This window comes from Pyrus communis, chromosome 15, assembly GCF_041283825.1.
Source record: "Pyrus communis isolate YQ-2024b chromosome 15, ASM4128382v1, whole genome shotgun sequence".
In the NCBI taxonomy this organism is placed as follows: domain Eukaryota; kingdom Viridiplantae; phylum Streptophyta; class Magnoliopsida; order Rosales; family Rosaceae; genus Pyrus; species Pyrus communis.
The window spans coordinates 24,698,237-24,712,480 of NC_142579.1; the positions used below are offsets into that span (position 1 = coordinate 24,698,237).

Sequence of the window (14,244 nt, forward strand, 5' to 3'; positions counted from 1 at the left end):
AAGTTAAGAGGGTGTTCCGTGGTTTGGAACTATTTGAACCAGTCCATGTAATTCTTCGGGAACTTGCATGTACATCTCTGTATTTATATCCCCATGGAGAAAACACTAACCACATTTCATAATGCTGCTATCAATCACATGATGTTTTAAGAGAAACCTTGCACCGTAAGACTTGCATCATATCGCAAGAGATAATGCTAGGTAAACAAGTGTCCACCTCTTGGAAAAGAAAAAGTTTAACAAAGTATTCATAAAGTTATGATTAATGTTAGGGATATCGAATTTTTAAATTAATTTTACAAATCGAATAATGTTGATGTTGATGATTAAATTATAATTGAAGTGTCAATTTATGTACTTATTTTTTATTTATGACACATCATTTTACTTACAAATTTGGTTTAAAATTTTGTCACCGTAACATTATGCGGAAAGTATACATAAACACAGATTCCTTGAAATGCTCAACACACACCAAACCAAGGACAGTTCTGAGTCTTTGACCATTTCTCCGTTCAGAAGAGAAACGCTGAAGAGGAAGAAGAAAATGATGATGGCAAGATCAAATGCAGTAAGAGCACCCACCTTTTTCAAGGTTCTTGTAGATGACTTCTCCACCCAGTTGGTAAGTCCAGCAGCGCCCTCCTATTATCTATTCTCTCTTTACACTTTACATAAAATAAAAACAGAAAAGAAAATTCCTTTAATTATTTACCGGAAGTCAACAGAAAAAAAAATTGCTTTGTTATATCACAGTGGATAATCTTTGGAGTTCCCACGATTCGAACCTAATAGCTTTGAGTAAACAGTATTTACAGCACTCAAGTTTCATGTTATGGAGTCTAATTATTAGCAATTTGGTCTTAATCCTCTTCAAATTTCATCCTGCTCAGTGGAAAAAAAAATCATAACTTCGATTGAATCTGTAAAATAATTAAGGTCTGTTTGGAATCCTTCTTGGATCCTATTTTTTGTTTTCAAAGATGACGAATGTAGCTAAATTACTTAATACTCATTAGTTTCAAAATATAAAAAACAATTGGATTCAAGAAGGATACCAAGCAACCGCAAAGGATCGGGGCATAAATTTCTCCTTATTTGTGATAAAATATGTACATGGCATCCCATATCTAGCATAGATCCCTGCGTAGATTTTAGGAAATTATTTCCGCACACCCTGCCTCCTGCGTGCCCTTGTTTAGTTATGTTCCTTTGATTCACCTTTGCAGCCCCATATAGAGCCCCTCATTGGGGATGCTCTAACTATTTGCCTTTTGTTTTTAATTTTCATTGGCTGAAAATAAGTTTGCTATGTATGATGTAAATTATATGTTGCCAGTTGGATCATAGGATTAATTTCTATGTGCATCCTGATCACTTTCGTTACAGCAAATCCCGCTGGCTTTTCTCGTGCATTTTGATGGAAAGGTACCTCAAGAGACCCATCTTCAGACCCCAGGTGGAACTTGGCCTGTTAGTCTGGAAAAACGTAATGACAGGTTCTTTTTCCAAAAGGGTTGGAAGGAATTTGTGCAGGACAATGGTTTCCAGCTTTGTGAGTTCCTAGTTTTTCGATATTATGAAAAATTGGGATTCTATGTTGACATATATGGAAGAAATGGATGCAAAAAGGAGTTTGTGGCGGTTATTAGGAAGAGGGACAGACTTTATGAGGAGGCACATGGCAATGCAGTTCACAGAAAGACACCAAGAAATCATGGAAAGCAGAATGTAGATAACCAAGGCCGAAAGGGCTTGGCTCATGGAACTGGGACTAGTCGTGCGATTCATGCCAATATTCAAATCAAAGATGAAGTAACTAATGATAGAGAATATGAATTATCGATGCATCGAAGGGCTACAAGAACTGAGAATGCTGTTGCTCTTCAGAGAGGCAATGGTTTTGAATATCGAAACCCTTTTTTCAAGGTTCCACTGCGGTTCTCATATACCCATTATGGTTATCTGGTAAGCTTTCTATGGAGTAACCCTACTAGGCCATCAAAATAAACTCACTATTTGTAATTTTGTACATGTACAGAGAAACGTAAAATCATACATATTCTGTGTAAATTTGTTTGTCTTTCGACTCTTTCCTGCTTTTCTTTTTTCAGGCTTTGCCAGGTATGTTTGTCAAGGCACATCTCACTGAGAGGCCTTCTGATGCTACCCTTCGGGTTTCTGATGGGAGAATTTGGCATGTTAAAGTTGGATTTGATGTAGCTGGACACTGCAGATTCCTTAGCGGTTGGAGTCTATTTGTGAAAGACAATGGTTTAGAAATTGGTGATATATGTGTCTTTGTCTTGATTAACAAGATTGAGTTTTTGTTTGAAGTTGTTCTTCACCGCAAGATAGGAGCTGTGAGTCCTACCTTGTCGCCAGGTAAGCAATCTGTTATGCAGTGAATTTCTGCTCCATTATGTCTGCCCTCTGCATAACACAGACATGTCTTATTGTTTCTTCTTTTAGTTTTGTGGAAGACAAACTGCAGCGGAGGATCAATTTGAGGTACGAAATCAAGATAGAAGTATAATATATGAAGCTTCTTCTGATGAAATGCCTCCTGCAAACGAAGGCCAAGCATAAGTATTACAAGGCCAGTTTACTATATGTATATTTTGTCTTTTGTTGTTATTTTACCACCTGTCCACTGGCTCGTCTAAAAGAACAGTAATGTACCATATCAACCACTTAATTTCGATATCCTTATGTGTTTCATTGAACAGAAGGGGACATACTGCCACTCTTCATGTTAGATAGATTGTGTCCTGCCAAGTTGTTTGCTCTTTAAACATCTCATCAACTAAATCATGTCCTAAAGATGAAAAATCAATACTAGGTAGAAAAAATGGACAAATATGGGTGGGCATTATTGAATTATTTCTCCGTTCGAAGGTGCAATTTTTCTGTTTTTTGTTCGTGCAAATAAGCTCTAATTTAATGTAAGTTTTGTTTTTGGGTTTTTGATAGCCATTAGACATCAACCCAACTAAATTGGGGTTTCAAGATTTTGCATCCAAACTAATCTTATTGAGCAAAAATAATTAAGTTGGATTGGGTAGGATTAGAGAAAAATCAGACTCCGTTTTTTTTTTTCTTATCAAACGATAGGTTTTGTTAAATTAGATGTTAGATTGGTCATCGATAGTGTTCGAATTCATATTGTCATGCAAGGGTTCAATACTTTTCTATCACTGTGGTAAATGGCCACTTCCGGAAAATCAGACTCCTATTCTAACAATTTCTCATCTAGCAATCAATTTTGTTCATTCACATTTATAAAATTATTTTTAAAAGGTTTAGGTCCTTAATTTTCATTTGGAGAGAAAGGACCATACTGATCTAATTTTGTAAACTACATGTATTATTCTTGTAATAAAAGTGGGGTCTATTTGTATGAAAACAACTCATGGTCAAATTTCATTTAGTGAAAGGAAAATACCATGAAGACCACATTTTAATATTTTATAGACTACATGTGAACCATTTTTTAAAAGGAAAACTAATAAAAATGACTTGAAAACTTTGAGTTTTAACGATACCATGATTGACTTTTTAATGTAAAAATGTGGTTTTTCGTTAAAATGAACAGTATCAGGAGTTTTTTGTTAAAGATTTATTTTTTAAATAAATGTGGGACCTATTTGTATATAAATAATTTTCATTAAGGGGAGGAAAGTACCATGGAGACCACATTGTGTGGACTATATGTGAATCTCTCTGCTAAAAGTGAGGCGTATTCGTATTGGCGGATTCAACCTATGAGAGTGATGATTCATATGGTCCGTAAAATGTGGTTTCTCTAGAATCACTGGGGAAGAAAACAACAGTTTACTTTTAAAAAAGATAATTGATAAATAAAAGTGAAAGCAATAAATTGTTATGTTGGTTAGAGTCTTCTTCTTTAGAGTCACTACCTCCTCATTCCCTTTAGTGTAGACTAGGATAAAATATCTCATGTACTTCATGTAGTCGAAAAAGATAATTGAAAAATGGGTGTTTGTGTTTTTTGGAGGAAATTGACAGAAGAAAGTTACTCTATGGGACACAGCTACACCTATCCTCGTGAGACTACGTTTCTTCTAAAAAGAATTCACAAGAGAAGAAAAAAGGAAAGATAAAAATAGTATCAAGAGAAAATCGTGATGGGAACAAGAAGAAGAAAACCCTCCTTTTTCAAGGTTCATGTAGATGACTTTATGTAAAGAAAGGCCCATGTTCTTACTAGAAAGGAAACACAGAAAGGGGGACACGGTAGTCCATCCTTGTTCAGAATACCAACTAACGATGATGTGGGTCTTTCAACCCAAACAGAGTTGCTTATCTCCGCACCTTTATGTGTAGCAATATAATCTGTTGCTTCCTTGGCTGATCTCGGAACCAAGACCAGACGCAAGCATGGAAAGCTTTTTCAAGATCATGGAGGCGACAGAGAGAAGGCAAAGCTTCCCAACTGCAGTTTTCAAAATTCCCATTCAGACACGAAATCACCTCCAGAGAATCAGATTCCACCACTATGTTTGGATATACCACGCTGCAAAGCCAGTGTCCCCGCCTCCAAAACTCCCAGTGCCTCGGTTGTAATAGCATTCGGATCTCGAATCTCTTGCCTCCGCACAGCCAAGCACCTCCCTATACAATCACGGGCCATAATACCAATGTAAGTTGCTGGGTGACCAACCATCCAGCTTGCATCCATATTAATCTTCACCACGTGAGGGGCCGGTGGAGACTACCTAGGATCAGCTTTGCTCACCTGTTGGACTGGGTCAACCACATCAGCCCTTCAAGCAGTGGCCTCAAAATAGGAGTTTGTGGCATATGATATGACATGGAGAGACTAGACGGCTGATGACTTTGTGTTGTTGAAGATCACATTGCACTGAGCCTTCTATATGTGCCAACAAGTGAAGGTAAAAAGAGTTAAAGCTCAAGACCTATCTTGGGAGGATCCATTATCCACCTTCAAAAACCTATCAATCCATTCATAGAAAGTAGTAATGGTACCTTTGTCAACCCGATAACCCAGCGGCAAAAAAGGAGAACATGCTTAATAGATTCCTCCTGGTTACTACAAATAGTGCATAACGGAGACGAAGAACACCTTTGTTTGAAAAGGTCCACCTTCGTGGCTAGCGCTTGGCGTATCACCCGCCACATAAAGTGTTTAATCTTAAAGGGGCATCCATTTTCCAGATATGGCTCCAAATCAAGGAATCAATCACTGATGACTAAGAAGGTCGTTTGGTTTTTCCTTTACGCAACCCCGAATGCAGCCAGTGCTAACCCGCTTTGACCAAATATTTCCCCCTTCGATCATTCGTCCAAACTAACCGATCCGCCATGCTCTAGCTGTAAGAAGGGTGGTTGATTATTGAGGAAACAGTCTGACTTGGATTAGCAATACCCCCATTCAAAAGGATAGGGTGCCCCCGTTCCAAGGAAGGAATCCAACGGTCCACCCACAAATGTGTGTTCTCCCCATTCATGATTTGCCAATGGGCCCCGTTGGTGATCAAATCCCTTCGAGCCAAGAGAATGGACCAGGCCCATGAGGTTGTAGCACCACGCTTGGCATCGAAGAAAGAAGTCTTTGGGAAATAGCGTGCCTTCATCACTTGGGCCCAATGAAAGGTGGGCTCATGAATAAGCCTCCAACACTGCTTTGCCAACAGTGCTAAGTTGAACTCGCTTAAGTATCGAAAACTTATTTCGCTCTCTGTTTTAGAAATACCCAGCGTCTCCCAACTCACCAAATGGATTAGGTGTTCACCCTCCTTTTGGCCCTACTAGAATCTAGCAAGGGTTGCGTCAATGTCACGGAAAATCAAGAGTTTTAGGAAAACAAAACACATTTATTAGGTATGCTAGGATAGCCTATGCTACTATTTTAGCCCGCTTAGGAGAGGAAAGATTGCTTTCATCCTTGAATTTTTGCCATTATCCGATCCTTCACATAGGCCAAGGCCTCTCGGTTCGACCTTTGTTATATATATATATGACAATGGTTTTATTATTACCTGAGTAATTCTGTTGAAGTGTAAATGATTCTGCTAATTTTTTAGTGTTCAAGGAATTTGAATGGTATGTATGTTTTTGTTGTTGTTATTTTGTCACGTAATCTTGTAAGACATGTGGATGAATGGAACTCGCATGCTCTCTAGATCTAATGATCCTGAGTCTTGGGATCAAATGATCCGGACTGTTAAAATTTGATCCAACAGCTACAAATAGGTGGCCCCCTAAAAGTTATAATAATTGTAGTCGTTGGATCAAATTTCAACGGCCTGGATCATTTGATCCTTAGGTTTAAGATCATTAAATCTAGAGAGGATCTGAGTTCGGATGAATGAGGTTCACATTTTGTATTTGTGGTCCAAGAGTCATAGCTCTGCCACTTATCTTAGTTTTATAGGATGATGAATTTTAAGGCTGAGATTGGTGTGTGTAAGAGAGAGAACCCTCTTTCCTTTTGTATTGTTACTGAGCTCACATGCTCATTGGAGTGGAATGAACAACTACTGAAATTCTGTGTCATTCACTTACATTCTTCCACGAAATCTAATAAAGAACATTCCTCCACTCTTTTTCAAATTCTTCCATAAATCAAAATACCAAAATATCAAACACTAACAAATTCTATTTAACTTGTCCAATCTAGTCTTCCTGAATTTCATGTTTTCTGTTTATTGTAATCTAATTGGTTCTTAATCCCAAAAATCTGTAGAGTGCTTAAGGCTTTTTTTTTTTTTTTTTTTTTTTTTCTTTTTTGACAACGATAGGATAATTACACTAAATTCATTTAAACCACAAGAGAAAGGGATTCAAACTTAGAGTGCAAAGGATGGTGGTTAAACCCAGGTCTGCGTGGTTAAGGTATTGAATTATTTAAATCTGTACATGAATCAATATTTACGGTAGCTCTTTGTGTAGTTTTTTCTTACGTTACACAAAATCCCGCCAGGGTTTTGCATGCATTTTGATGGAAAGGAACCTCTGCAGTCCCTTCTTCGGACCCTGGCTGGAACTTGGAGTGTTGGTGGGTTCTTTTTCCGAAAGGGTTGAAAGGAATTTGTATACAATGGTTTATAACTTTGTGAATTTCTAGTTTTTCAATGTGCTGGAAATTCAAAAGTCTATGTTGACATATATGGAAGAAATTGCTGCAATAAGGAGTTTATAATGGTACTACGTCATTTTATAAACATAACTATCCCCTCGAAAAGGTACATTGTAATGCAATTCAAGGAAAGCAGAATGTAGATGGCCATCACTTAGGCTCAGCGAGTGGAACTATAACTAGTCAAGTCACTTGTGACATAAAAACTCAAGTAATCGATATTGAATCTGAAACATCGATGAATGTTCACGAGCCTGCAGCTCAAGAGGAGCAACATAGCGAGCATCCTGAAATTGAGCTGCCTAGTAAGTTTCCGAATTCGTAATATATAGGCAAATGTGGTGGCTTTGTATGGATTGAGAGACAGATAATGTTGGGTTCAGTTTGTAAAGCATCATACTTTGAAGGTGGGAGATGTTTGTGCCTTTGAGCTGATTAAGACAGATAATGTTATGTTTTAAGTTTCCATTTTTAGATGTAGTAGTTTGAGTTGTGTTTCGGTATGATGGGTAGTTTTGTATGGATTGAGTCTTGGAGATGTTTTTTAATCTCCTTTTACCTTTGTTTCAATATATTCAGAAATGGAAACGAAACCTTCAATTCTTGCGCATTTTAATACTCAAAAAGATTTTGCATCATCATTAACAATGTTTCGGTTTTATTTTTCATCACGAGTTGGTTAATAGCTGCAAAAACATTAGGTAGAGTATAAAGATTTAGCATGCTGAAGATATTTAGAAATTTTGAGACTCCTCAAGAAGCTGGAAATGTATTTTGCACATATAGCAGCTTGTCGACCGGCTCAGCCCAGCAGGTTTGGGCCAACCATTATGTTTGGTGGGGCACCCTTCTGGTATGAGTCTCAGGTCTACCCTCTCAGTCTGATGCTTGAATCAACCCTCTTATCTGAGGCTCGGGTCGGTCCATTTGGATGGACCAGCATGTGGAGGTGTAAGGCCTAGTAGCTAAGGTCGTTAATAAACCAAATTACAATTAACTTATTTAAATAAGAGGAATCAGCATATGCATAAGATGTATAAGAGCCTTCTACTTTTCAAAATATGTTCTTGCTATGAATAGGATTTAGCAGATAATAGAACAATATCCTACTTAATTAGGGTACCAACTAGTCAACTAAGTAACTCGGATCCACGAATGTTGTCAATCAACATAACTCACTATGTGAGTTAAATAACTTGAAGATCAAGTTACTTGACTTTCAAGTAATTTGGTTCTCAAATTAATTGACATCTCAAGACAATTCTTACAAGTACAATAAGAAAGAACAAATTTGAAGATATATAGGCAAATTTGGTGGCTCTTTTCTTTCTATTAATATTCGGAAAAAGTACTTCCTTAATAATATTAAACCAACTCAAGGTGGTTTTTGAATTGAATAAACCTTATTACACATAGTTCATGATGGTTAATCACCAGATTTCTAACAGGGGAAAATACAAGCACTTTTATCTGCGCCGCTGCAAAAGCCATTAGCGTAAGTACCAACTTCCCTGGCGTATTTGTCCTCACACAATTTTTTGCAGATCTTATCTTGGCAATTATTCGGCATCGGCTCTACTCAGGGCCGGTCCTGGCCCACTGACACCAGGGCGACCATTCGGAGCCCAAAAAAACGAGGGGCACCAAAAAAAATTAAGCTGGTTCATATATGTATAAGGTTTTGTTTTATTCTTCATATATAATAAACGCTCATACCAAATAGCAATATGTTTTCGATGAGAGGATGGTTTTATTTGGTTTATGTTTCCATGCCCACGCAAGTTCAATTCCCTCTCTCAACACAAAAGGGTAGTTTCCCTTTTTTTCATTTTTTTCCATGTCTACTTTAAATAGCAAACAAACATTAATTAGGTTATTAAATGTTGTTTTCAGTTTGAATTTACTTGCAAAATCATGTTCAAGTTTGTCTAAATATAAATTTGGGTTTTTTTTTTGTGTCTGTTGATAATCTTTTCATGGTTAAGTAATAAACTGTTGTCATTATCTTTTTATTAAACGAAGTATTATTATTGACAATCTAAAAATATCATCATACACTTCTTTGTATAATTTTTCCCTTATGATTTTACATATTTGGAATGAACTGCAACTTTTCATGAGCGCTCGAAAAACAAAAACATAGTTGAATTACTATGTGCCCTTTGGTAGTAGCAATTTGTTGTTTTCATTTGTTGCTTACATATAGAAATTAGAGATCTTAAATATGAAAAATTAATTTCAAAGGTTTCATAATGTGCAAGTAGCTTGTAGATCAGTTAGTTAAAAGTGTCCAGCTTGTTACTCAAGGACTCGTTTTCGAATTCCCTCACCGTATTTCTGGTGAGTTTAGTGTAAATTATCCTATTATTTGTCAAAAAAATCATAATGTGCAAAAGGTCTATTTTCTTTAATATTTTATGTACAACATACGACTACTAAGATAAATAATTATTTATTATGAAGTTATGTTAGAGCATAATTTTCAATGTCGCTCAGGACCTCAAAAAACTCACTACCGGCCCTGTCTCTACTCTTCCTCAAGCATGACCTGTATACGGCCTCACCACAACCTCATCTCCTGCAAGTGCAAGCCACACGTGCACATTAATATAAATTATATATGTTTCGTTAATACAACTGCATGGCCCTATGCATCTTTATGCTGTCAAAGCGATTTTTAATTATATTGTTAAACAGTCTAACAAGAGAATATAACGTAACCGTTTAACGTGTACAGTGGGAAAAGAATATAAAACCAAACGGATGAAGAAGCATTTACCAATAGTACTGAAGATGAGAACAACCAGAAGGATGGAAAAGACGCTGAGGCTCTTCATGTTTTTATGTCTGTTGATTTTGAATAAGACGCATATGAGAAGAGGTGTTCTTGTTTATATTTATATGCAAAAATCTCTTCACATATTCATTGAATTGGGATCTTGGGTAAGATGTACAGTATATATGTTACTAAATCCGCCCATTATTCAATTAACTAATTAATAGAAAAATTAAGTTCCCATCCTCATTTTCATATTACTTTAACTTTTGTTAGCGTCATTATTTTAGTATTTAAGAAATCGCAAGTTAACAATTGTAAATGTGCTTGTATTATTTAGTATTTAAGATCAAGTTACTTTGACTTTTTTCGTTTACCAAAATTTCTCAAAAAATAAGTTTTGTTTTACATATTTATATGGGTACAATGTTTTTGGAGAAAATTTGGTAAAATTGTTTACGTTTTATGTATCCATATGCGTGCCTACAATTGTAGATTCTTTTCCTTGCGTTACCCACTTACCCATGAGGTTTTTTCTCTTATACTTTTTATTTGGGTACACTGAATTAGCTATAATTTCTTGTAAATTCAATGTGTATCCATTTGGTATTATGTGTTGTTTATACGTACATGGTTTTTTGGAGGAGGATTATTTCCCTATTTTTTTCCCTCCCCTTCTCTCCTCTCCTATTTGAATAGTCACGGTTAAATCACGTCAATGTATTAGATTAATTTAGCATAGAAAGATAAATATAAAATACAGAATGTAAGAGGGGGGAAGGAAAGATGATAGAAAAATGAGGGGAGAGAATCCTAATTCTTGTTTTTTATGCCATTTGCTCTTTTTTTACTTGTCAAGTTCATGAGTACATTGCTTTTGCATGTGTCCATAATACATTTAATGGGATACATTATTTCCCTCATCACTGCACAAATAAATTTGCACGAATCTTTATTGCAAATCATAATCACATAACCGTTGGGATTTTTAAAATTTCACAATTTGTTTTAGATTTAAGGGGTTTTTTAACTTTAATCATTTAAGAATGTTGAATTTAAAATAAATCTGGTGTCAGATTACATATTGATTATACTCATTTGATGTGTCCTTAATTTAAAATAATTAATGTGCATTTTATTTAATGTCTCTCATTAAATATTTAAATTTATTAACATACAAATTTTAATTTATTTTTTTACCAAAAATAGTTTTTTTTTAATTTATTAATTTTATTTAACATTCTTCAAATTTGAAAGACTCAATTAATGTACCTAAATGTTAGTACCAAAATGTATTATATTGAAAAATATATTTAAATGTTAGTACCAAAATATATATACTGAAATATACGCACCAAAATGTATTATATTAAACTAATGTACCTAAATGTGTATACCGAAATATATGCACCGGAATGTTAGTATCAAAATGTATTATATTGAATTAATGTACCTAAATGTTTGTATCGAAATGTGTGTACCTAAATGTATACACCGAAATGTATTATAATGAATTTAATGTATAACAAAAATTATTTTATCTAAATGTTTAGAACAAAATATATTACGATAAATGAAATGAAATAAATTTAATACATTAAAATTAGGGAGAAAACAAAAAAGAAATAATTAAAAAATCAAAATGTAATTAATAAATGAGATTATTAATGTATCAAGAGACTAAAATTATATTTTGATCTTACTCATGGTTTTAGTCTAAAAGTCATCTTTACCAATGTCACATCCCGACCCAGGGCGGAATGTGACAATTTGGTGTCAGAGCCTAACCCTGATCGTGGTGTGCCGACAAAGACGTCGGGCCCTTAAGGGGGGTGGATTGTGACATCCCACATCGCCCAGGGGAGTGATTCTTATATGTATATTCTCATCCCTACCTAGTACGAGGCCTTCTCACTGGCTTCTTGTTCCATGGGAACTCCGAAGTTAAGTGAGAATGGGGCTAGAGCAATCCCATGATGGGTGACCCACTGGGAAGTTGCTCGTGAGTTTCCAAAAACAAAACCGTGAGGGAATGGTAAGCTCAAAGCGGACAATATCGTGCTACGGTGGTGGAACGGGCCTGGGAAGTGATCCACCCCGGGTCGGGATGTGACAACCAAGGATTAGGATGAAGTTTTCTATAGATTTAATTGCTTGATTTCATAGTTAGTGTGATTTTTTTTTTAACAAAATAATTATTGTGATTTGAATTACATAAATTGTTGGATTTCAATCCCTTAAATGTTGTTAATTAGAGAAATTTTGAAATGAAAAATATGACATGGAAATATAGTATACTAAAAAGTTGAGGTGTACATCCACTTAGTACTACGATCTAGTGGTATTTTTCTTCACTTATAAGCGAGAGGTCTTAGGTTCGGTTCTCGTCAAAGATGAATTTGAATTACATTATTGCTAGCCCATTAGTGTAGATAATATCGCATATCCAGAAGAAAAAAAGTTGAGATGTACAAAGTCAAAGGACTGATAAAAAACTGAAAAAACAATAAGGTTTTAATCTAAGAGTTGTGCTTATCGGAACCAAAATGACCCTTAATTAATTAATATAAACTACTGCTAATGAGTTCATGAATCTTAATTAGTAAATTTCATTTGTTAAGTTTGTTTCCGTGTCCACAAAATCAAGAAGAGTACTTATTAGACCGTTTAGTCTAGTAACCAATGTTCTAAAAATCGGTCTAGGTGGCAACCTAGGTGCTGGACGGTGGATCCCCAACTCGATTTTGGCCAAAACATTCATTTAAGGCGAGGAGGCCTCCTAGGTGCTTGTTAGGCGTTCTAGGCGGTGCTAGGCGGCAGTCAAGGCAGTTACAAATCCCAAACTCGTTGCAACTCTCGCAACAAATCTGCAACTTTTGATGTCGTACTTAGAAGCAAAGTCTCGGCGAGTTTTTGAAGCTTGTCATCTATGAGCAAATGAGGGAAGAGAGAGTACGAATAGAGAGAGAGCCTTGGCGACGCGAGTTGCAGTCTTGCAGATTTAGTTTGAGTTGCTGAAAGGGCTAATGAAGAAGAAGAAACGAAAGGGTTTAATGGAAATGTTATTTTCACTTTCCAATGGGTCAAAATGTGGTATTGATCTGGGCTGCACCTTGGGGAATGTGAGAGAGGTGGTGTCACGCCCCAATCCCGACATACGTCCAGAATTGACACGTGACGTCACCAAAAATCTGTATCTATCATATCTCACCTCCGAGATATGGGCAAGCACAACACAATCATCGAATCACATAGTTATTTTCGTATGCTTTATGGCTGCATCTAACCTCCTCGTTAGACTGCCTACGTACCCTAAACCGGGATCAAGCCATTCGTAGTTCGTCATGCACAATAATTGACATATAACACACTCCAATTAAGTCGAAAGGTATAACGTTTCTCAATCAATCAATAGAACTCGACAAGCATGAAATTACTTGACTCTGGGTTACATAACAACCCATATGAAAATCATGATTTCCCCTCCAACAATATATAGGCAATTATGTCACAACATGATACCGCAATTCACAACATATATCATTTTCAAGAACCAACGATGTACAATACCATTCTCTAGCCACATTTATCAACGAGCCTAGTCGTAACCATAACCATGGTATCCAACATATCAATCCCACATGACGATTTACTTTTTCCACTTCAACCATCACATAATTCATCACGTTTTCCACATACAATCGCATTTCATAGTGTGTAACATAGTTAAGAATTAACAAAGCACACATTAATCTCTAGAAGTATTAATCAACTAAAATACTCATGATGACCTCACTCATATCCAACGTCATTCCATAATCACCTCAATCAATAATGTCAACCATCACATCATCAATAACACATACAACAAGTCGAAACGCAAGGCTAGAGCAACACAATTCAGTTGAAGACTACATCTTTGGAAAAGGGGATTTTGGACCACCCAACGGACCAAGGCTCCAAAGGGGATTCCGGACCATCACTCAACGGAATCCAAACAGAACTCAGTTCCAATCCACCCAACCGAATTGAACGGAAGTCCAAGAAACATAACAACGGCTCGAAGGAACAAGACATGATTCAAGTTACCCAATTCACGAAACTCAACGAACGAAGCAATATTGAGCAAAATCCACATCACAATGGGTTATCGGCCAATTACTAGACCTCCCATCTCCCAAGCAATTCAATATGCGTTTCAATCACATGTCACAACCATTTCCAATACACAAGTCAAATCACATTTCACTTCATCATACTAATCACTATACTTCCAACATTATATTTCAATACATAGCTTGTAACATGTCAAGGAATCACGAAGTACAATATTAACATTTAATTA

At 36.1% G+C, this 14,244-nt stretch overlaps 1 protein-coding gene and 1 pseudogene across 2 annotated transcripts; both read left to right on the forward strand.

Moving 5' to 3' along the window:
- Window positions 1-460: 460 nt before the first annotated feature.
- Window positions 461-2,731, forward strand: LOC137728622 (B3 domain-containing protein At5g18090-like). Of its 2 annotated transcripts, none has more exons than XM_068467355.2 (4): window positions 461-625; window positions 1,390-1,968; window positions 2,115-2,385; window positions 2,473-2,731. In XM_068467355.2, exons 1-4 carry the CDS (start codon window positions 461-463, stop codon window positions 2,508-2,510), a joined length of 1,053 nt encoding a protein of 350 aa, XP_068323456.2. In that variant the 3' UTR covers window positions 2,511-2,731. The 2 variants fall into 2 exon arrangements, with proteins under 2 accessions (XP_068323456.2, XP_088542905.1); XM_088686779.1 differs by having other exon boundaries at window positions 2,115-2,380.
- A 3,404-nt stretch (window positions 2,732-6,135) lies between these two features.
- On the forward strand, window positions 6,136-7,448 carry LOC148690761 (B3 domain-containing protein Os01g0723500-like; annotated as a pseudogene).
- Window positions 7,449-14,244: the final 6,796 nt, after the last annotated feature.

What these genes read in the sequence shown, in the direction of transcription:
- LOC137728622 (XM_088686779.1), top strand. Translation starts at nt 461, where the DNA reads ATGCTCAACACACACCAAACCAAGGACAGTTCTGAGTCTTTGACCATT. An exon ending in ATACCCATTATGGTTATCTG is followed by an intron (nt 1,969 to 2,114) that starts GTAAGCTTTCTA and finishes TTCTTTTTTCAG; the next exon opens with GCTTTGCCAGGTATGTTTGT. An exon ending in GCTGTGAGTCCTACCTTGTC is followed by an intron (nt 2,381 to 2,472) that starts GCCAGGTAAGCA and finishes TTCTTCTTTTAG; the next exon opens with TTTTGTGGAAGACAAACTGC.